Raw genomic sequence first — 25,068 nt, forward strand, 5'->3', positions numbered from 1 at the left:
CATTTTTCTGAGAGGATGTTTTGTTTTTCAGGCCGGGTTTGATGCTGACGGACACAATGCTGGCATTTCTATAGTAGACACAAGGCATACTGACTAGGCCTGCGGCTAAGCAGCTGTATACCTAACGAACCGAGATGCATTTTTTGACGCCTTCCTAACAGAAGCAGCATTAACTTATTCAGCAATCTGAGCAAATGGGTCTGTTGGACCACACAGGCCAAGCCTTCGCTCCCCACGTGCTTCGTTTGAGACTTGGCCGCCCATAACCCTGCTGTCAGTTCCCCACTGCTCCTTCCTTAGATCACCGTCGGTAGATCTTAACCTCTCCAGACTGTGAAACCCCACAGGAACTGCAGTTGTGGATGTGCTCGGAACCAGCTGTCTAGCCATCCCAATTTGTCAAACTCCTACAGATCCTTAACCCTTGTGCGTGCGAGGACTGAGGCAAACGTATGAGGACTAAGGAAAATGATACAAGTGATACGGGTGTGGGGTCAGTTGGACCCCGTTTGTAAACACAAGGGTTATGCTTGCCTGTTTTTCCTCAATTAAACAGAAACCGAGGACAAAATATTCACTTCATGCATCACCAACAGGTTCCAGCATGAAGAAAACTAGGCCTTATTGGTGCATATCCTCGACATGGAAATGTTTTTGTCTGAATCTGAGCTTGCCTTGTTTTCACCAACAGTAAATAGAAAATAAATTGATATCTGGGAGCTAAATCGTAGCACTCAAAGGGGAGGATTAAAGCACAAAATTGTAGCTATTTGTTGGTAAAGAACATGCTGCTGCAGACCTCTCGCAACTACAGTGCGTGTGAAAGCAGAGAGGATGCAGATCGCTGACCTCTGAAACAACAGGATGCAATCTACTGTAAGAAAAGCTTCTCTCATAATGCCACACATTGATGCGATCAGCAGGAGGGGAGGCTTCCACTTCACCACCACAAGACTTTATTCTTTATTAATCATCCATCAAGCTCTATCAGGCTCAGCTCAGTCGGTCGAAACCCTCTGAAATCCTACGTCAACATCCCAGCGAATCTGACACCACAACAGCTTTCAGCCGCCGATCAACAGGCCCGTGACGGCGGTGGGGGGCAAGGGGGATGTCTTGTCTGCACCCGCTCCCCGGGGCCATCGCACGTAGAGTTCAGGGCAAGAAGAGGAGGATGCACGTGCACACACACACACACACACACACACACACACACACAGCGCAAGTCAGAACTGCTCATGCAAACAACCTATCACTTCCTTGCTTTCACACTTTCTTTTTTTCTTCCTTTCACACTTCGTCTGCGTTCCTACAACTCATGTCTGCATCACACGTCATGCCCGTGCGCATTAAGACGGAGGTGGTGCGCGAGCAGGCCTGAACAGGCTCCAACAGCTCCCACCCAACAGCCTTTATTCCAGCGCACGTTCCAGTCGCTATTAAATCTCACCTTTTGTATTCCCCTCTGCCGCAGAGGAATACTCAACAACCGCGGTTCCTTTCTACCTTCTTCACATCACCTCCAAGTGAGGACGAAGGAAGACTGTCGATGAAGATGAACTCAAATGTTTGTTATAGATATGAAAAGCATGAAAACAGCATTTTGAAGGCAGTGAAACCTGGTGAAGCGGGGATACGCAGACCGAGTGGAAGCGGAGCGAAACACCCTTCGAAACTTGATCGGGACCCCTTTCAGACGCAAGCCGGACCACCCCTCAGCGATTGCGGAATGCAGCAAAATAAGTCGATCCATAAATAATGCTGGTCTCCGAAGCATAAGAAACCAAGATGCTCACCAGCTGAGCACTTCACACTTTGCTTTCTTCGGTGCTCTCCATCTGCGCCCAAGGCGAGGAGTTCTCTCGGTGCGTTGCGCGCAATGAAACGCACCATATTTCTGCACCCTCAGCACCAGCCAAGGGAAGGAAAATATGCACTTCACACATGTTTTATTTACATGGAGAGCTAATAGAATCTACCCATAGTCCCACGTTTTTACTCACACGTTGCAATTCACGCATCTTCAATGTACTGCATGGGATTTTATCTTATAGATCAATGATGGTGAAGTCGAAAGAGAATAATGTGTGATTAAAAAAAAAACAATATCTAACAGTAAGTTAACCTTCAATAACAGCTGCAGCTTTTAGGATGCATCTCCACTGGGAGACAAATCTGAAACTTTTGTCTGTTCCCTGTTTGGAAAACAAGAAAAGCCCAGTCTGATTGGGCGGATGGCGCCGTATTTTCAACGCGAGTCCGTCAATCGATTCTTGCACCCGAGCAGTAGATCTCTGCTCCTCCTCCAAAGCAACAAGGAGCTTTCTGGCTTATTCTCTAACCAATGTTCTCTTTATAAGTAAAGAGAACATTGGCCTGTCAGTTTAGGTGAGCGGATACGTCTTGGTAGGTTTCCGATTTTGCCAAACTCTTCTTGTCTTGTCAAGTAGTCCAGTTCCCAGAACTGTCTGCGTTCCTTCATCTTTGAAAGTTTGTTCCCTATTGGTCTATATCAAGCCTCAAAAGCCTTCACAGAGCAGATGGATTAATACTGAGATTAAATTACAAACTAGTGAGGTCTATACCCCAATATTAGCAAGTGTTAGCTAATTGCTAAAATCTGTGAATATTTCAGACTGCCTCTAGAAAAGCTTATAACTTCCTATTTTGATAGTTTGAAAGTCAAATATACCTTAATGTGCATTAATACTAAAACTGGAAACAGCCTTTGCAATACCACATCCGCTGTTGTCCTTATCTCTGCTCTTTGGGGTATAGCCAATCAGGGACGAGAAAAATAAATGCAGTTTCTCTACTGGCTGTTTTGCAAACACCAGTTAACAGTGCATCAAGTAGCATTGCACCTATGTATTTCAGCTCCTCAAGTTGCATTTTGTTCAAATACTTTAATAATGCTTTGTTTGTCAATGGATGAACTTTCTGCGAGTAATTTGAAGTTCAACTAAAAAAATCTAAGAAAAGGTGAATCTGCGAATACCAACCTATCAACAGACGCAGGAACAGTGTTTACTAGCTCGGTGACTGCTGAAGGTAAGTGATTTTGTTTTTAGGGGGGAGGATTTGCGCTGAGGTGGATGAACAAAACTGTGTGCCACATTTTTTATTTTTCTTATCCTCCCGCAAATCAAATTCCAATAAAATGGACTGATGTTGGTCGTTGTTCTGTCACAAATGTTGTGAATACATTTAAGGCCCTTAAAGTGACACACACTGAAAATAAAACCGGATCCAACCCGGACACATGACCAAAAACAGACGAAATCCTTTCAAGGGCAGGGCACAAGAGGAGTCACCTTGAATGTAAAAACTCTGACAGCACCGTGTCAGTCTGGAATAAAAGTCTGGTCTCTGCTCTGTGTCTGATGACTGAAGGTGCGTTTCAAAGGATTCCCCCGAGGCATGGAAGACGGGAAAAAAAAGATAGAGAGAGGGAGGGGGAATTTGTGAGAGTCAACTCTCTTTTTGGGTTCAAAAGCCCTGTGAAGCCCGATTTACCTTTGAAAGAAGGGGACGATTTCATATGAAAACCCTGAAACTAACTCCTACACACAGACCTGGATGAGCACTCGTAGACTAAAGGATGATGAGGTCTGTGGGTGTCTCTGCGTGGAAGGAGGGGGACATAGATGGTGAATTTTAATCAGGGAGAAGAGGACGGACAGAACACTCTCAAAATGCAGATTAAGAGACGGCTGCTGAAGTGATGGATTGGTCTCTGAGCCGTTTCACAGCTCCGAATGAAGCTTTTAACACAGTTTTCCAGCGACATTTTTCTACCTGGCATCAAACACCACGCCCACTTTCAACAGGGCAAACACTTCTTCAAGTCATCCGTTCAGGCCACAAGACTGTGAACGGAGGTCTTTTAGATTGGAGATGACACGGGCGATTTTAGATCTGGACGTGATGCAATCATTTAGCAGCTGAATGATTGATTTGAAAAATTTGCCTCGTCGCCCCGTAAAAGCACCTCGGAGGCATAGCGCTGACGTATAATTGCATATTGAAACTGACGGGTGAGTAAAGTGCAATCTTTAAGTGTGCGATCCTGAATTTACACCCTCACATTAGATTTGGGAAATATATCAAAAACAGTCAGAGTCACTGACACATGATCCAAGGTCTACCAGATGATGGGCACATCCGAAACGCGTGGCATGCCGCAATTATGCTAATCACGTACAGGCAGACACTTCAGAACAGATGGTTGCGAGACAAAACATTCAATCTGATTAGCATGTCACGCCGGCAGCCAGATTCTTAGCAACACCTAAATTCTGCAAGGTCCAGAATCATAATGGGACCATTTAAAGAAAATCTCTGACGATGCGTGTGAAGCCGCGATCAGTGAGCCACGCGCGTTCACACGTCGGGAACACGGCCGGGAGATGACGTTCAGCTTCACACGCAGGAGTCAAGAGAGTGTTGGAAAGTCATTAGGAAAGTTTATCTTCATTTGCTGACTGCAGCAGTCAATAATAACTCTCATTAGCACACAGCGGCTGCAGCGGCGTACTGCGGAACGAGGCTGAACAGGGAGCCTGGGCTTGATTGGAAGCAACGCTTTGATCTGAGAGTCTAAATTTGGCTTCTTTGTGGTGAAGAATTCTGATTGTGGATCCTGGCAGGCATTTCAAGAAACTCCACCAACACAGAAAAACTCTCTGCAGACACGTATGCAACAACATGTGCATCTGAATCAGAACCGAACTGGTTTGGATTGAGTCAGATCACAGTGGAATGACTGGATTGTGCGTACAGTCATGGGGGAACGAATCCGTCCATCTCGCCATTGTTTGAAGCTGCTTGTCCTAGCGGGGTCGCAGAGGGTCACTGGGCGAGAGGGAGGGGACACCCTGGACATGTCCCCAGTCCATCACAGGGCGGCACAGAGACATGCAGGACACACAACCATGCACACACACACACGCAGGCAAATTATAAAGACCAATTAACCTAACAGACATGTTTTGTGATTGACGGCGTGCCCAGTGAGAACCATGGGGAGAACACGCAGACTCCATACAGACAAACTCCAACCAGGATTCCAACCCTTCCTGGAAGGTGACACTGCCAACAATTCACAGCTTTGAATGAGTCGAGACTGAACGGCGTTAGACCAATACATCACCTTGAATCGTCTCTTTCCTGCATCTCCTAACAGATTTGCAGCTGATTTGGGATCATTATCCTGTCAGTGATTTAATACAGGTCACGCTCCAGTTTCTGTGACTTATGCAAAAGCCCAAATCATCACCCTTTCACCGTCGTGCTGAACACTTGGTGTGTGATCTATTGGAAAGCTGTGTTTGGTTAACCGCAAACATGGTGCTCTGCAGCATTGCCAAACACCTGTACTTAGATCACATCTGTCTAAAATACGGGATCCCCCAAGGCCTGCTTCAGATCCAACTTTAAAAACCAAAGTCATGCCTCTGGCATTCTCCTTAATAAAAAAATGGCTTTCTTCCATCCACACAATTTGTTAAATATGCTGACAGATTCTGAAATGTACTCCTTGATTTTACTTTGTAATTTCTCTAGATTTTGCTTGGATCCTTGAAAGATTGATAACCTTCTTGAAGGATTTCCACTTGTGGACATGCGACAGATTGGTTGAAAATGGCTTTATAACCCTTCCAAGATAGATGGGGAGCAACAATTGTTTTTTGAATGTCATTAATGATGTTTTTCTTGCTTGGCATTATGCAAATAAGTGGTAGGGAATATGGACCTAAAGTTTTATCATGAATATGACGATAAAAACTATTTATTCATTTCTTTTTAGGTAACTATTATTCTGACTGCATGACAAAGCAATCATAATCCCACAAATACAAATATCGCTTTTTAAAAACATTAATTTTTAATATGTTTCTATAGGACAAAGGTCACATAAAGGAGTGTGATTTTGTCACTAAACTGAACACATTTTCAAATTTGATCATATTGATACTTTTATTGAAAGAAACAGTGGAGAAAATAGTTAAACTAACAATCCTAACAACATGGATAACATTTGGAGGTTTTAAACACAATAAGATCTAAATTCTTCCAAGAAATTAATCAAAATAAATGACAGACAGTACAGTAAATACCCTTTCTTATATGGAAACACACACCTACATTCATGCATCGATGACCAGAGATCTATTGCTAAAAAAGAGGGTAATAAAATATTCAGTTGCAGTGTACCATCCCCCACGGTGAAACTTAATCATGGGAAGAACTTTCCAGGGACTGTTTCAAAGACCCAAAGAACCCGACGGAGCAGATTCACAGCTTATCAGCAATTGATTGTGTTGTACGAACAATATCTGTTGTTACAGTCCGGATACGATCGTCTCAGCTTGCGGCGAAGCTCAAAACTTTGCAGTTATCTGAACGGCTCAGATGCTGACAGACGACAAGCGACAAACACGATTAAAAATCTATTAGAACAAAAGGCAATTAATTTGCATGGGAGTAAATTCCCACGCAAGCACACGTACACACACACACACACACACACACACACACACTCAGAGACACACATCGGGGATTGAGGTGTCTGGAGAGAAGAGATAGGGCCGCCTCCATCAGCCTCTCCACCTACCCAGAGGACCTAATCAGTCTGTGAATACTAGGAAAATGGAAGCTGTCATCCACCTCCGTCCCGATAGGCTCCCTGCCGACACCCTGTTCCTACTGCCATCCACCAGAGGGGAGGAGAAAAGAAACAGGATGGATGTTTCCATAAAGTCCCACATTAAACCAAGGATTACCTTCCATCATTCTGTCTCTCCGTGTCCTCCGCGGACTCATCTGGTACAACTGAAAACACAACTTTCGATTCATTCAAACATGTCTGCCGTTTTCCTTTCAGAATATGAAAATTTCAGTTCCTGTCCTGCTTTTTTTCTTTTTTTTTTAAGTTTCTTCCTAGTAGATGTAATCAGAGTGAAGGGAAACCAGGTCGCTGATCCATGATTTCCACTAAGGACTATCCCTAATGATGATTATTCCACCACTCAGGCATGAGGCAACACCTAATTGCTCTTAAGAGGTTAGTTGTCCCACCTGAATGTTGCACAGAGGGCCAGGCCATATTACAATAACGCCTGCCTTAAGGCGTTATTAGTAGCATAAGCTTGTTGAGACCTTATCATCCAATCAAATCTCACCATTCACAGTGGTATACGCTTGGTAAATTGTTAACTATGGATGCACCGATTCCAGTTTTCTGGCCCAAGAGTTTTATCTCCCAACTCCTGATTTTGGTCAATATGGATCTTTTTGGAGAAATGTAGCAACAAAGTCTGTAAGTTAGTGACATTTGGGTGATTATTTTTAACTGCACACATGCAGAAGTGATCTGGTGGGCAGTCTGTCAGTCACTCCTCTCTCACAGCAGATTAATTTGAAAACCTAAACAAGATCAGTTGATAAGATCGATTTATTTATGTGAACATCTGATTTATCAGTGCACCACTATTGTTAAAACAAATTAGCAAATCAGCCAATGACATGGCAACACCTTGATGGAAAATAAAAAAAATGTAGAGACTGGAGGAAAAAAAGGTTTATGTGACTTGAACGTGGCACACATTTCAGAAACTTCTGATCTTCTGGGATTTTTTACACACAACTGCCTCTGTCATTTACAAAGAATGGTCTGAAAAATGTAAAGAAAGATGCAGTTCTGTTGAGAAAAAAATACTGTTGATGCGAGAGAAGAATGGATAAATCATAAATGAAAATCGTCTCTATTCGCTGTATACCACAGGCTTCTACACTGAGCATAACTCAATCCAAAAGAGCGCCTACGGGATGCGGTGGGATGGGAGATCAACATCATGGCCGCGCAGTCGAACAATCCGCAGCGACTGCATGAAGCTATCCCGTCAATACGGACAGGAATCTCCGAGAAAAACTTCAGACATCTTGTCGAAAGTACACCGAAGAACTGAAAGCAGTCTAATATCTATTGGCGAGTGAGAATGCGTGCATTTGGAGACAACAGCCGCAGCAAACGATTACAGCAGAAAGTGCCTACAAAGCTCAGCTACTTTTCACAGGCTCAGATCCTCTTTTCCGTAATCACTCAAATTGGGTATGATTACGGCAGCCTATTATGGGAGTTATTTCTGTTGCCACACATCTTAACAAGCATAATGCAGTGATTTGTGCACAGCTGAGCAACAGGATTAGATATTTCACTCAAATCATAGTTCCAGTAATGCAGCAACTCGGTGAGTGTGTGCTTCTGAGGACGGTTGTTGTCAAAAAGATCAATGCCACTCAGCAAGCACTGCGATATTGTCTCAAAGTCTACAGATCGCAGACTAAACAGCAATTACTCAATGTGCCATTCATAACAGCAAGAGTTATTAGATAGTTGTTTTCCTTTTCATTTATGAATACTTGGTTTACTTATCGGCTGGCAGAAATGGAGGTCGGATGAATCGATGCATCAACTGACTAACGGACGGTTTTACAGTGAACGGACAGAAAAACTGGCAGTCGGAGGGATGGATGGATGGATGGAAGGATCGAATGACAGAAGGTTTGATATATGAACTCATGAACTAGCGGTCAGAGAGATGGATGGATGGATGATAGATGGACGGAGTAAAAATTTAGACAGTGTGACAGGAATAAATTGAAGACATGTATTTTTTCTGCTCTTTTTCTTCTACTTCTTTTTCCTACCTTCTTCCCCATAAATTACCAAACCAGAAAAATATTATTTGGAACGTGTGTGTGTGCATGTGTGTGTACTTGTTCAGCTATAATACTTAGGATCATTTCTGGCATATTTACGAACCTTCTGACGACTGATGGGCCTCATGGGGACCAAAGCCTGGTTCTAATACGGTGGACCCTCTTGTTTAGGGTTATGAGTTAGGTTCAGAGGTAAGTTGTGAATTAAACTTTGATTAAGGTTAGGAATAGACTAGTAATGGCTCGGGATTATGCATCAATGCAGTTACTAAAATGAATGGAGGTCAATACAAAGTCCTAATATGGCTAGAAATACAAACTTGTGTGTGTAGCAGTGGTTGCACTATAGTCGTCAGCAGAGGGAGAAAAAAAAGCAAGAAAGCAAGCATAACACAGGGACAATGGAGCCCCGCAGGGGGAGGCAGCGTAAAGAGGTAAAGAGAGAGGACAACAGGGTAATTTAGTGGGAGAAATGATACAGAGAGGAGGACATGGCTGAACAAGAAAACGAGCTGTGCTCCTCTGGTAGAAACACGAGACGAGCGGAGAACAAGCGTCTTCGGCTGGCTGGCCCTCCAAACTGTACTCAATCGTTTATATCAGCAGGTCATTTTTCATTAAAAAGGTGTTTTGTCCCAGCTTTCAGTCTCTACCGCTCAAAGATCAAAATCACAACCGGAAACGATCTTAATCTAAAGAACATAAAACACGAGAGTCAAGTTTCTTTCAATGGCTTCTCCAAATAAAGCCACAATGTCGTCAATGCCATCTTAAATCATGCACTAAAGGTCAAGATACGAACTCACGGCGGGAGGAAAATATAACCATTAGTGATGATATTTCAATGATGTGAATCACTAAATGACTCTCCAATATTCAATGTGTGCTGCAAAGCCACCGAAATAACAAAACAACTCAGCGGCTTTAGCCGAGTCTGTGACAGTAGAATTTATTACATGGAGATAACGCCGTTTGTTGGGAGTTTTTTTTTTTTTTTCTTTTAAAGCGGAGATAAAGGATGCAATTCTTACTGCTTCGAGTGTCTGCTCATGTTTGAGAAAAACATAGACTCTGCAGCTGCTTAAAATGCTGTTCAACTCGAGTAATATTTTAATAAAACCTTCCCCAGGCCTGCTGGCTGTTGCATATTAAAACAGATACGCTCTTCATATGCATTCTCTTGGAGTACTTGCGTTTTTGATTGCCAGAATCATGGAACGAATGCATGATTAGTGTTGAAGATGTGCTTAACTTGTGCTTTTCCAAGTACTTTAGAGAGCCAAGTCTACCTGGACTAATTTGCTAGCATCTCTTATTTTGGGTTTATTTACCTCAACAGGCAGTAACCCCCACCCCCAATGTGGTCAGATGAGCTGATCGATGCAGAGTATTTAATATCGCCAATTAAAGAGCTCATGGGTTCTTTCATTGCCACCTCAGCTTCAAGTCTTTGTGCTGCCTTGTTCCTAATGTCACTCCGTCCTCTTTAATTAAGCAGTTCCACAAAGCAGAGCCTCTGGCCACTCAGAAATCACCAATCAAGCTGGTGATTCCCAGCACACGTCAGCTTTCTGGCAATGTGGAACCAAAGGAAGCGTAGCAGGAAAATCAGTGGGGTTTTATACAGAGTGTTGAACACAAAGTGAATGGCATTTCCCATCTTAACCCTTGTGCGTGCGAGGACTGAGGCAAATGATACAAGTTTTACGTGTGTGGGGTTGGTTGGACCCCATTTGTAAACACAAGGGTTAAAGGAGCAAAACACATTAGTTAGTGTTCTCTTTTGGTGTTACCATAAAATCCAGTGACCCGTTGTGACCTTAGCGTACGTTAGCGAGTGCTAGTGGTAAGAACTAGCACTGGAGCATGACCTGATGTGGGACGCTAGTCCACAACAGTTTGGATAAATTTTTGAGATTGTCGTGTCCATATATCACACCGGTGAACCAGGATGGAAGACCACTCTTACACAAGTCAGCTATCAATTTCTTCTACTGACCAAATCACACATGACCACATGCTAAAATAACAGCGCCACCCAGTGGCCTGGAATGACAACTACAGCGGATTTAAACCTCGTCTAAACCTGGAGCTTTTTTCTAATCAACATCAGTCTTTAGACACCCTTTACCCTTTCAGAATGGGAATTATCCAGGACTTATGTTCAACTTTCTATAGTCCTTATTTGTATGTTTTTGATGGAACAGTTTTGTGAAAAAGGTTAGCGAGACAACAAGGAGGCATCACAGCGCCGCCTTTAAATGGAATTATAAACTCACTAAAATTACATATAAAATTCAAGTCAGACAGCAGCTAAATCCAGCTGGTGATAAGTTTTAAGAGCATCAGAAATGGATGGATGGACCCAAGCCTAACCTAAGGTTAAGTTTAAAAGCAAACTGCATCAAAAATGTCCAAACTAAGATAGACATGATTATATATGTATTTCATAAAAATCCTAATTTAGCTAATCCGCACAACAACAACAGGAACAAAGAAGGATCATCAGTAAAGCAATGTATAAAAATCCTATAACATTATCTGGCTCTTTAAAGCTATAAATATACAGAATGAAGTATAGACATTATAAACGGGACCGACGTCTTATTTGTTTTTTAAAAATACACTCTGATTTTAATATATCTACTCATGTCTGAACAAGACGGGAGGAACAACATCACAAAGGGCTATCCATGCAGCAGCAATGCAATCACCATTTCAAACCAGCATGTTGGTGGGGTTATAATGCTCCCCTTCCCCAGTCAGAAGCGGATTAAAATACATCAAAAAAGGGATTAAAGAATCTGCCGACACCCCTAAATCCCCCAAAGAGCGTCCGACTCTATCAGAGGATGAGCATGCTTAAATATAAGGTGACACACATGACACATGAAGAGCGTGGTGACCAGTTTACTACTCTATTTCTACCACTGAGGGAAGGAAGAAATTAGATCTCAGTGAAGCGTTACATTACTGCGAAATGACCTGTGGCTTCTGTTGTCTTTTTATGCCGCAGCCTTCTAATTTTTATTTTATATTTATTTTATTTTATTGAGGACATTAGGAAAAGCAGGACAAAGAAGGGAGGAGAAAAAAAACCCAGCAACAAAAAACAAAAAAGGCTTATTTATTTGAGAGTACGCCGAGAGGTCACAAAACCGAGACTTCGAGATAAGTGGAGAGCAAGCTAATTCTCCGTTTTCATCATTTAGGGGGCTTTCCCGCGTTAAGCGGCAGCGAGGCGGAGGAGCCGCTCTCCTCGAGCGTGTTGGTGGTGGGAGGTAACGGCGGCGTGGGAGAACGGCAGCAGACGTTTCGGACGGGGATTCTCATTACTGCTGTCTCGCTCCGTGTCCCGGCGAAGCGCCGCTGCACACCGCTCCTCGTCCTCTGCCCTGTAATTTCCCCCTTTCCCTCCTCCTCCTTTCTCTTGCACAGAGATGCAAACTGAATACATAAGACGAGGCCACACTCCCTTTCTCTTTCATCTCCACCTCCCTGCGTTTCCACGGCATCCGACTGGGCACAGAGGCTGAAAACACGCAGACTGGACACAACGGGAGCTAGCACGAGGCGCAGAGACGTCTAGCATGCATGGAGGTCAGGCTTCAAAGCTGAGCAATTAGGAAAATAATATGTCCTAATTACCAATATTTAAAAGTCTTTCTGCATGCTGAGAAAATACAACAGCTTTAACAAGAGGAGAAATGGGCAATAGTATGGAGTAATAGTATGGCAATAGTATAACAAATCCCTACAACAGGAGACATTTGGGTGGAAAAACCTTGTGAGATTCTTCATCAGACCTGCTCAGGAAAGCCACTATGATGAAGATCGTCATACTTGTCAGATAAAATGTGAAAATCAAAATGCAAACTTAAATGTTTTTTGTGACGGCCCAGATTTAAAAGGATAAATAATGCCTTACAAAATATTGTCATTCCTTTGGAGGTCAAGCTCATGTATTTATAGCTCAAGAAGTTTCAAAAAGAAGTAGAAAATACCATTTCATTAACAGAAAGTCGGAAGAACATCAACCCTATATGACTGGGTGGATATAATAGTTAACATGTATTAAATGGGGAAAAAATAACAACCTCTCTCAATCACAAGACCAAACGATTGTGTTTATGGTTGCAAAGTTGGGTAGACTACATGGAACTCTGAAGATCCGATTTTAAAGACCAAGCTTCATAAAAGCACCTTCATAAAGCGCTCTCTTAGATTAGATTCCCATCATATAATGGCTTTGGTTTGTGTATTTTTGTTTATTTCTTTACATTTCTTACTAGTTTTTTCTTCTTTTGCATTCTGCTTTTTATTCCGGATGGAGAGTTGTAGCATTGTTTTGTTTGTTATAATGCACAGTTCTACATGTCTTTTCTTCTCAAGTATTGGAGTTGGAATTGTGATGTTGTGACGATATGCTGTGTAAAATTTTCTCACTTGGAAGTCAATAAAAATAGAAAAAAGAAGAAAAAACAAAATGCAACAGCTTCAGTAGTGCCTCAAATTTCTTACTATTGGTTCTACTTTGAATATTAATGATGACTAGACTCCACAACTGCTGTTAATATAATACATCAAAAGCACAACAGAAAGGAGTAAATGTATCCAAGTATAACATATAAGTTTATTAAAATAGCGACATCTATGTGTTTTTCCTTTCACTTCAGAAGTTCCTAGCTTTAGCGCAGTCCTGGTGCTGGTTTGATTTTCTGCAGCCTCACAGAGCCACAATATTAGATCATCATAAACTTGGCTTCCAGTTTGTTATCCCTGGAATGAAATGTCCTGACACAAGCTAATTTTAAGTCACGGTGTGCCAAATCTAGATGAGAAATGCAAATCTGGAAACACGATGAAGAGCGTTAAAAGGGAGCATTCCGTCTGCATCAACTTCAGCCATTTTATGTTTTATGACTCTGATGATCCATGATGGATGAGTGTATGGGTGCAGTGGCCGGAACAAGCAGCAATGAGGATAATGGCTGTGTCCATAACTCAAACAGGAAGGGATCTATGTTTGAAGTTTTTCTATTTTCTGACGCTTTTATAGCCATTAATCGCTCTTTAAAGCACACAATCAGACCTAATTTTGCTGCGCCTTATTGTTTGCTCTTCAGGCCAGTAGCTCTCTCCCAGTGCTAACTAGAAACCACCCATCAGAAGCAGGAGGAGGTTTTAGCACTTTCTATCACCTCTTCATGTGGAGCCTCTCATCCCATCATTGTTCTCTGGCAAAATGTGTCATGAATGCTCTGACTTCTTAGCATGGTCACAGATGACAGTGGACAAAAGGTTTTCCTGCAGCGATAAGTTGTTTCTCCGCCATTAGCACATTCAGCAGCAAGAATATGAGGATTATTGACAGCACTAAGATTCTCCTCCTTGGTCTGATTGGTTGCTCTTTTCGTCAAAGAGCAGTAGTAGCTCAAAAAGGAAGTGGAGAAGATCGATCTTTTCAACAATTATCTGTCTCATATTACACTGTCACAAAATGGTGACAGTTTTAACAAATAAAAAATATTTTTTATAAAAGTTAATTCCAAGTTAAGTCTGAAAGTTAACACCAACAGTGATGTATTCAAGTCATGTGCACCGAATGCAGAGATTTGCTTGTTATGAAGCTGAATTTTATCCCAATTTACAATGACATACCAAAACAAATGGGAAAAACTGTCCCACATTTTCTTCTGTAGACGGTGAGCCATCTATAATCAGACTTTGAACAATTTTTTTATTTATTTATGTTTTTTGCTTCGTCTATCCAGCTCCTGTTCCTGAAAAGCACTCAGTTTTGTTCGAGTAAAAGGAAAGGCAAAGGTGAGTGGGTGCACCGACGGCGCTCATGTGTGGAAGCGGAGGTGGAATGAGCCGCACGTCTCCCGGCAATCAATCCCTGGTATTTGTCAGATCTGCTCCACGCCACGCCAACCATCCGTGACTCCCTCCGTCATTACATCTCGGAGGTCACGCCCACTCCGCCCCAGCCTGCGCCATCGGTCCAGGGTCTGATGGTGGCCTAATGGCCTGCTCTCTCTACACTGCAATTAACCTTTTTATTGGCCACCTGCCAGCAGACCAGGAGACACATCGCCGTATCAGCGCTTACGTGTGTAAGCAGAAGAGTAAACGCATCAGCCCCTCGTCTGCTTCGACACCTGATGTGCTTGTGCATAGCGGCCGACGGCTTTAGGTCTATGAATTTTTATTGGGAAGGGAAGCCAGCGTAAATACAAGCCCCCCTATAACAGCTGACAGGTTTCACCTGCCGCACGGTTCAAACAGAAATTGATTGATTCCGACATCCCATCATCACTGACCCGAACAGATCCCCCCCCAATGGCTGTTGTGCCGTCTGAAAGCAGAGCGCTTCTCAGGAACAGGAACTGGAACGGATCTCCTTTGCACTACACACCAGTCAGCTGGGAGAACAGGTACGATTTGCACAGCAGACCAAACAAACGCATCCACTCTGATGCTGTAAGAATAACAAGCAGAGCTGAAGTCTCTCATGAATGTTCAAGGCATCGAAATCTTCAAATTAGCTCTTCAAATCCTGGTGGTTGCTGGTGGAGTCTTGCCAAGACGAACCTCTGCTTTCGTTTGCGCACCAGGACACAAAGAAACTCCTTTGGCTCCTTTGGTGCGCTCACTAAGGGTGGGCATTTATCGTATCGTTTATCATTTATTGTGATCAATTTCTTATGATAAGAATTTTGATTTATTGTTGGCAGAATAAATTCCAAAGAATGAGGTTTAAAAAAACCAAAACTGTCAGGATTGATAAGTTTTACAATTTTCTCCACTGTTTGTTCAATGAAAGCATCAATAAATACCAAAACATTTGAAAATACAGCTACCATGTGCATTTAGTTCAGTGACTCAAATCACATTCCTCATGTGACTAGTGTCCTGAAGAAGCACATTACATTATCTTATGCTTTTCAAAATCATTATTTGCGTTTGTGGAACTATAGGACACACAGTCACAGACATACAGTTTGTTAAAAAAGATCTAATACATAGGTGATATTGTCACTTTTATCGTTATCACAATGGTACAGCCAAATATCGTGATAAAACTTTCAGTCCCTATGGCCCCTATGAAGGGGGATGGGTCATGTTATGGGAGTGTTTAAAGCAAAAAAGCAATGGTCACATTTAGATAGTGTCAAAAGTCTTGGGAAGTATATATGTATTGGTAAATATCAGTTATCTGTCATATCGGATATTGATATTGGTCCAAATTTTAATATCGCCGCATCCCTACCTCCTGATCCATTTTATTTTACCGTTGGTGAAAATGTTTACAAAAAAATGATTGGATGGAAACCTCAAGCGACCAAAGTGACTCCTCCAGTGTTGCAAAGCGCCTCGCAACACACACCGATGCAGCAATGCAAGATGTAATTCAGGGCTGTTCTTGATGCAAAATTTGACAACTTTATAAATAAGAAAAAAACAGGATTTGTTTTCAAGCGAGTGGGTATTCACAGTTCTAATTCATTATTCATAAATAGAACAACACACAGCTGGAGTGAAACTCAGGAGTGATAAAATAGTTTGAAACGCTGCTGAATCCGCCCACTGTGCTTGGCAGGGAAAGTCTGGAAATAGATTATTGAATAGAGCCCGGCTCACCTAGGGGACTAACCACTGCTGTCACGATGCGACGACATCATCTGCAACAAACTGTTGTACTTTTCAGTGAAGCCTCATCACCAATGTAGGAACATTATCAAGTTTACAAAGCGGACTGATAATTCACCTCCATGTCAGGTGTAACAGTTCACCCGTGCTAATCTTGACCTTGAATCATGCCATGATTATCCGGGGCTTTTTGATGATTTATTTGAATCATTCTTTAGTCACTGTACAATAATTATTCAGTAAAAAGTTTTTTGAGTAGTATTTTCAACCCAAAGAACAATGCAGCGACTGTCAGGCATGGTAGCGGCCACATCATGCTGTGGTGCCGGTTCATCAACAGTGGCACTGGAGCACTCACTGCACAAAGTGAATGGGATAATTTAGGAGAAGGTCTATCCTCAAATTCAGCTGAAATCAAACGTTAAATGACTGAAATAACAGGATAGTGATTCTAGATCATTAAGAATGGATAAAGAAAATAAAACCTAAAGCAAAAACAGGATTAAGCAGGTCTCACTAAGTCAGATTCAAGGCTTTTTGCTTCTGTTGGCAACATAAGCAAGCCAGCAGTTAAGACAAATGTTCTGCTAAGTTTACAGCTACTCTGATAGATGCTAAAAGCTAGCAAGCTTGCTAGCAGCTTGTTAGCGGTAGATTTCACTCTCAAGTCACAAAATGAAGTGAGTGAAGATGTCTGAGCGTGACTCAAACCTCTGCCTGTAGCCATAAAGAATGCTTTGCACTTCAAAATACTTTGAAGTGCAAATGTGAAGGCAAACAGTCGTACTAGCAAGCAAGTAGCTAGAAAGGAAGTATTAGCATTAGCAGCTTGTCACGAGAACATACAAGATGAAATAGTTCTGCCACAACAAAACTTAAGACCTGTGACTAATGGATTTAAGACAAACTTATTTAAGACAATATAAATTCAGGATTGCGCATCCCAGTTCCTGTTTCCAAAAAATCCTTTGGGTTATTTGTTCAGACATCCTCCAGAAGTTCAATTAAATCATTAAAAACACAAATTAATTACATTTATGCACAAAGCGAGTCGTAAAAAGAACAGTGATAACCTGAAATAAGATCTAAACGACTAAAATAATAAAACAAACCCTTTTCGTTTCAATGTCTTCAGTCCTAACACGATGCCTTATTAACTTAGGCTTCAGACAGCCATAAAAAGAGAAAACAATCTCATTCGAAGCAATAACTTCTCTCAGGGATTCAGTGTCTGAGAAGCACATAATATACAACCTCACTGTCAACAAGAGGCCTCTCTCGGGGGTCTTAAACCTGCCGGAGCAGGAAGCTCTCTGTGAGCGCATTCTGGGTCCTCCTCCAGCTCCAAATTGAATTTCAGGGCATGAGTTGACTCAAAACACCTAATAATCCCGACGTCACCGGCTGTTTCCGAGCCGAGCGAGGTCACAGTGTGGGAGAAGCAATGAGAAAAACACAGCCTTTGACAAGCATTTATCCAGTGAGGAAATGCATTCGAGCTCCTGCATGGTGAGGGAATTTATTAAAGATAAAATAAATGGTATGAGAGGAAGAAGAAAAAGAGAAAAGAAATTCCCACGAAGAGCAGATGTGTATTTATAGCCGCTATGCGAGAACACGTTTATCCGAAAGCCGTGCAGTGGTGAACATTCTAGAGATTATTTAGAAATGGATGCATTAAAGCTGTAGGGCTGGACGATACGGCTGAAAAACCTATCACAGCACAAGCTTTTCATATCAGTCAATATAGATAATTATTGATCAGTTTTTTTTTTTTGTTTTAAATATAGCCAAACTGGTGGTGTGATCTTCCCTTTTTTATGTACAGTTTTCACTCCACACCATTGTTTTTTTTTTTTATTATTATTTTTAAGCAATCATGAGACACAACCTGAAGCTGTTGCTGCGCTACTAAAATGGTTGTTGCTAGGTAACCAAAGAGCGAGTGGGTAAGTTAGTTGATGCCACCAACCTTGTCGGAGAGGTTGAGCTGCTAAAGTCTTCCCTCTGCCTACATCCCCCAGAATGCTGTGCGTTTCTGGATCGGAATTCAGTGAATATTCTGTGTATTTAATCCTCTACCAGATGTACTACCTGTTGTGTCCATCTCTATAGCAATGTTTCTCCATTTCAAATCAATTCAGACTTATTTAATTACAATTTAAATTGTAACTGCAGAGCCTTTTATAAAGACTTATAGCAAATTTACACATTTGTTTTACCTAAAAATCTTAAGCAACCAGCATTAAATGCAGCAAGACTAAGGACCACACACCATCCACGTACTACAAATGCATCTATCAAATTGCATTCAGTAGATGCAACATTAGCTCAATGTTAGCACGCTTTCCATCTTCACCAAGTGCTTTACAATTCTCTTCATTTAAATTGCTGTCATGCAAAGTAGTGCAGTTTGGAGTAATGGCCCCATAACCTGTCAATATATTAAGTCTACGCTGGCATTCATTCATCGGATGGCCTGCCTTAGTTCAATTTTATCTCTAATTCAGATATAGTGACTCATTAGCGCCAGAAAAATTAAGAGGCAATAAACTGAAGTGTTATGATGTGTCAGATTCACTACTGTCCAGCCATCAAAACCCTCCACAAAGACGGCAGGCCACAAAAAGTCATTGTTAAAGAAGCTCGGTCTTCACAAAGTCGTATGCAAGAATATTATTGGAAAATTGAGTGGAAGGAAAAAGATGGTATACAAATTTACAGCCAGAAAAACTGAGGGAAATCAATCAGTGTTTATAGTGAATCCATCCCTTCAAATCTAAAAGACCTATCAGCACCTATCAACCAGCCCCTTACCTGCTACAGCGAGCCGCGCCGTGCGGCTGGAGATGGAGCCCACATTTTCGATGTTTGCCACGCACTGATACGTGCCCTCATCCGGCTTGTTGTGCTTTGAATGGACCACGCTGGCGAAGAACAACGAGCCGTCCGGAAGGACACGCCGCCTCTCGTCCGAGACCAGACTCATGAAGGTGCCGTCCTTCTTCCACTCGATCCGCGCCGGCGAGGCCTCGTCGCTGTGCGCCGAGCAGTTGAGCAGCGCCGAGTTCCCCCGGATGGCCAGTGTGTCCTGGGGCTCCACCGTGAACCAGAAGGGGCTGAAGGGCTGCGCTGCTGAGCCTGGAGGGGAGAAAGAGGAGACGGTTGAGTATATGTGTCCGAACAGGAGCATGGTGGACAGTCAGTCTGTTTCTACAAAAACAGAACGACTTGATCAGAGTTGCACCGATTGTTAGCTGGTTGATACAAATATTTTGGTGCGATTTTCCGATTTTTGACCAATTCCAATTTTTTATTTATTTATTTTCCAAGATAAAAATAACAGCAGAAAGTTATTTACTAGAAGTAATAACTTAGTTCAAATTAAAGGAAAGTTCTTTGCTTGGAGCTAGTGATGATTGTCTGATTTATTTGTGTCTCTGTTTAATATTAGGCCTGTCACATTAAGCAATAAATCAATTAATCGCATGATAAATTACAGCTAGCTCAATAATTTCCATTTGCATGATTTATAATGCTTTTCTTTTCTCTCTTCCTACCAAAAACTTCACAAAAGTCTTCAGTCTGGTGCTTTGCTCTCAACCAGAGCTCTTTTTTGAAAGATGATTTTGTTCACACTTTGTAATTAATTTTATTTTGTTGTCTCTGTTGTTTTATTTATTTTGGATATTTGAAATGTCTTCCAGTTCCAGTGTTAAACGTTCTTTAGAATTTAATGTGCATAATCTTTGAGAATGTTTTCTAGCATTGTTATGCCTTTGCCATTATGTTACTTGAAAACGGCCTCAAAGCAACAATATTATCGTTTGTTGTGATAACTTCCAGGACAATTTATTGTCTTGTTGTGCAGGCCTCCTGAAAATCTTTAGGAAAACAGGCAAATTACATGTATTTATGATAATAAACTAAAACATTCTCTCTGTGGGTGTGTGCCAAACACCAAATGCCAAGAAAGTCAAAAAGCTCCCTCTGAACACTCCTTTAGTTCCACTTTGAGCAAAAAGACAGCAACACCCGAGACGTCATCGACTCAAACGGGATATTTTGGAGCGCACTCTGAAAATAAAACAGCATTTCAGGACTCCAAATGGTCCAAGCACTCAACGAAATGTTCCCAAAGCAAAACATCTTTTTGTTCATTGCGTCTTTTAGGCAGCGAAGCCTGTTCCATTCCCAAAGCCTCCGAGAGGCTTTTTATTATGGAAACCACAAGCCCCAGTGGAATCTGGTAAAATGGAGCTGACAAATTTAACCCAGGCGAGCCTTCCTGGCAACTTAATGTCACGTCTCGCTTTATTATAAGTACAGACTACAGCGGCAGAGTAAACACTCTGGAACGTGCTCACCATTTACTTCCCCCCCCGCCAGCACAAAATGGAAACGCTGCAGTAACGTGGATCGTGCCAAAGTCGGAGGAAGTGCAATTCCTTTGCATTTGTCCTCATCCATTATTCAAGCTCTCCCACCCTAAAAGTCACCCTAAAGTGGTATTGTTTAGATAAATATCACCAATTATCAGTCCTGCAGAGACGGGGTAGGGCTGTAGGGGGGTAAAAAAAATGATTACGAGGGTTTATTAAGATATTTAAATAATGCAACGCGCAGAGTGTAATAAGTGGCTGAGTGTTAAACGCAGTTAAAAATATGCCCTGCACTTCTTTAAGAAAATGCCATGTCTCCAGGGGGGTGGAGAGAGAAAGTGATGAGCGATGCTACGGCAACTCTTCAGCTTTTTAACGACTCCGAGGTAATTTCTCTACCTTGAGTCCCTGGTGTGAGATCCAGAGTAGGAGGCGATGTAGAGCGCCGACCATTACAGGGACGACACGGCGGATCGTCCATAGTGCCCGCCATTCTTATGCGAGGACAAACAATTGGAGTAAAACGAGGCAGAAAGTGGGCAAATTAAACAGAAATCTTCCACTTTCGCGTTAGGGAACAAATGGAAGAGGAAAAAAAAAAATAAAACATTACAACTAAGCTGTGCAATTTTCCTCACATTATCAAATGGATAGAAAAGACCTGCAGAGTCTTAATGGACAGAACAGGGTTGTGAATAACCCAGCACAGTTAAAGTTAGATTGACTTTCTGTTCCACAGGTGAAACGCAAGAAATTTAAATATCATTGCAAAGCTAATTTAGTTTAGTAGTTTGATGTGCAACTCCATATATAGATCTATTACACACAGAGTGATATATTTCAAGTGGTTATTAGAGTTCATTTTAGTGGTCATGGCTGACAGGTTACAGAAAATCCAAAATTAGGAACGCACCGAGAGGAAAATTTGGGCCAATACCAATATACAATGCTAATTTAGATGTTATGACAGATAACCAATATTTACTGACAGGAGTGCACTGATTAATTAAACCACATTCCTTCATTCTGGGTGACTGGCAAAAGTGGACTGATGGCACTACATGAGAGCACAACTTGACATGAAGTTAAAACAAGTTTGTATGGTTTCACTGGTGCAGTTTCAATGTTTGTTAAGAAGACTGGAACATTGAAGGCGTATTGTGACCTTTTGACACCTGAATCAGGTGTCATTAAGTCAAACCGGAATCAGCAGGTCAGGCTTTGTAAGAAGCAGTGATCAGGGAGAAAACGGCATTTGATACAATTGCAGTTTTCTGTGTTATTGTTTCCTGTCCTTTACACAATGTAAAAAAAAAACAAAAAACAAAAACAATATCCACTACTTAAATATCCCACAGACCCAAGTCCAAACAAAACCCACATAGCCAACCCGCTCCCCTCCACCGTCTGAAGAATCCCCTCTAAAGGCAGCCAGGCAGAAATAACCAGTTAATATTGGCACAGTTCTACTTATGGGGTCAACACCAGCATGTTAAAAACTGACAAACATCAGCTAATACGGATGTTAATGCCGATCATTTTCAGGCTAATACGGATGTTAATGCCGATCATTTTCAGAAGAAAAAAAGGATAACATTTGCTGCTAAATTGACAGTTGACACCAACTCAATCTACACAAAAGATCATTGCTAAAAGAGCCGAGTGTCGACACCAAGCTGTCTCCAAGCATATTTCCAGAAAGTTGGGTGAAAAAGGACCCTAAAGGTTTGAGCTGATAAAGATACAAATCAAGAGTTTACGTAAGCCCCTCCCTCAAATGGAGACATCAGAAGTGTCTTACTCTAAAGAGGAAAAGGACAAGACACTCTCTCAGTTGTTCCAAGTCCTCCTTTCACACGAAAGTACATTTTTCCAGACCCCAGGGTATGGAGAAATACTGGGGATCCTCCGAATCCAACTGGCTTGTTGAGGTCAAGTGAAGTTTCCCCAATCCGTGAGGATCTGGGGTGGCATGTTATCTGCTGATCTTGGTTCACTCAGTTTTATCAAGTCAGGAAATGTTTGAGTGTTCAGCTGACGAGTTTTATGGAGATGCTAATTTTATTTTCCAGCTGCACCTACTTGTATAGTATGGTGCTGCCAAAGGTACAAATGTCTATCTTGGTCAATAACTGTGGTGTTACTGTGCTTGACTGGTCATCAAGCTTCTCTGAGCTGAACTCTACACAGAGTCTAAGGTATGTCATCAAAAGGAAGATGATCAACATCAGACCCAACAATGTGAGCTGAACACCTGAAACATATAACCCAATGCAATGGATCTAAATAATAAGCAAATTTCACTTAAGCTGTATAACTAAAATAGATAGTTTTAAAATGTTCTGGTTTACTGTGATGTGCCTCTTTTACCATTTAAATGTAAGAAAGCACAAGTACAAAGCGAAAGCAAGTAAAGTGAAATATCACCCTGAAGATCTTTGTTAAATTTGCACATCTGAATGCAAAAGTTAAGCAGTACAGACTGTACTACAGTCTAGAAGTGGTTCAACATGGATTCAGCTGCAGTTCCCTGTAGTAATTGAGCAGTTTTAAATTATAATGAGGCAAGCAGTTGATTTCAGGAGATCAATAAAACCCAGAACAGGCCCGGCTCTATGCACACTGAGCTGAAAATGTATTATAGTGGCAGTGAACATAACAGATGGAGATGGACTCGGGTAGCGGCGTGAGGAATTCCTCACTCGTGCAAACCAGAAGGAGGGTGGCATCCTTCATCATCTCTGCTTTATGCTGCTGAGGCTGTGGGTGTATTAGATGGGCAGAGTTTCCCCGCCCAGGCCTGGCTCTCTTCCACAAGCTACACACGGCTCGCTACAAGAGAAGGAAACTTAATGTCGGGAGCTTCGGAGGCCTTTATCAGAGTTTCTTGGTGAATGATCTCGTCAGATTTTTCCACACTTCAAATTTTCAGAGTTCTCGATGCTTTTTTAGTCGATTTGTATAACAACAAAAGGTTTCAAATGTGTTTCAGTAAAGGCTTCCAGTGTTGGTAGTCAAAAACCACAGTGCTGAGCAGATTAGGGTCATATTGATGGATGAACAGAAAATGAATGGATGGATGGAGCAACAGATAGAAAATGGATGGATGAATGAATGGAAAATAGATGGATGAAAAATGGATGGATAAATGGAAAATGGATGGACGGGTGGGTGGGAGAACAGAAAATGGAAAAATGAAACAGATGGATGGATAGATGGACAGGTGGATGGAAAATGGATGAATGAATGGAAAGTGGACGGATGAAAAATGGATGGATGTATAGACAGATTGACGATATAACGGAAAATGGATATGTGGACAGTTGGATGGAAAAACAAGCACCTTCAGCAGCTTTCATCCTCAACACAGAACCAGTGGCAGAGGGCTTATAGCCTTATGACTTCTGGACAAAACAGCAAAGCAGCCTCTTCAAGCCACAGACATAACAGCCTCTGTCGTGAGATCAGGGCAGTAACAGACCAGCATGAGCCAGGAGTTAGGAAGGATAATGATAGGCTACCTGCCTTCCCACAACATCCCCATTATTTCCCCCCTTAGATCCATTTCCCACAAGAATGTTATCAATTTCACCAAACAAAGCCTGCAGACGAACATGCCACCACACGGGAACTTCAAACTGCGAATGTTGTGAGGAGCGATCGAAGTCCAGGTGTCTAAACACAGGAAGTCTAATCAATGATGGACCCTCAGCTCACTGAGCAAATATTTTGTTGAAAATATGACATCAGCTGAGGAGGGGGGTGATGCGGGGCGGTCTTTTCCCAACATTTCCATCAGGAAACTAAAAGAACAAAAGATAAATACACCCTCTATCATGCTGCTTCAAATTATTTTTAGAAAATAAGAGAGCATGCATCAAAGTTCATATTTCACCTTTGTCTTGGCTCCCTTTGGGAATGACATGTGACTCAAAAATTCAGTTCAAGCTTCTGAACTTTCACCAAAAGCGGTTTCATTAAGGAAAGCGGAAGACAGAGCAACACGTCTATGTTTAATATTAAAAAGGTTAACCAGCCTGAACTGTCACTCTCCTGGAGCCCTGAGGAAGACTAAATGAGCCAGAACAGGCCCAGATCGCAGTGGGAGGCAGGCGCGTCTTTGACTGACAACGTCACTGTCGCAGAGTAAAGTCGGGGTTCAACTTTTATCTCAATGTGAAGAAAAAGTTCAGCTTCTGCAACTAACGACGTTGAGCATTGCGGGTCTTGAAAACGGATTTCTAATGAACGCCTACAGAAGAGATCGGTGACAACTCAAACGGGTCATACGCTCGCTTACATCTAA

At 42.0% G+C, this 25,068-nt stretch overlaps 1 protein-coding gene across 3 annotated transcripts in view; it reads right to left on the reverse strand.

Annotated features, from left to right (window-relative positions):
* Positions 1-25,068, reverse strand: part of neo1a (neogenin 1a) — a 213,202-nt gene that overhangs the window by 118,619 nt on the left and 69,515 nt on the right. For all 3 annotated transcript variants that reach the window (XM_088004157.1, XM_088004156.1, XM_088004158.1), the window contains exon 2: positions 19,198-19,521. In XM_088004157.1, coding sequence (XP_087860283.1) covers positions 19,198-19,521 — 324 coding nt within the window. The remainder of the gene's footprint in view (positions 1-19,197; positions 19,522-25,068) is intronic.

This window comes from Poecilia mexicana, unplaced genomic scaffold, assembly GCF_051168715.1.
Source record: "Poecilia mexicana isolate PSO_F unplaced genomic scaffold, ASM5116871v1 scaffold_3, whole genome shotgun sequence".
Taxonomy (NCBI): domain Eukaryota; kingdom Metazoa; phylum Chordata; class Actinopteri; order Cyprinodontiformes; family Poeciliidae; genus Poecilia; species Poecilia mexicana.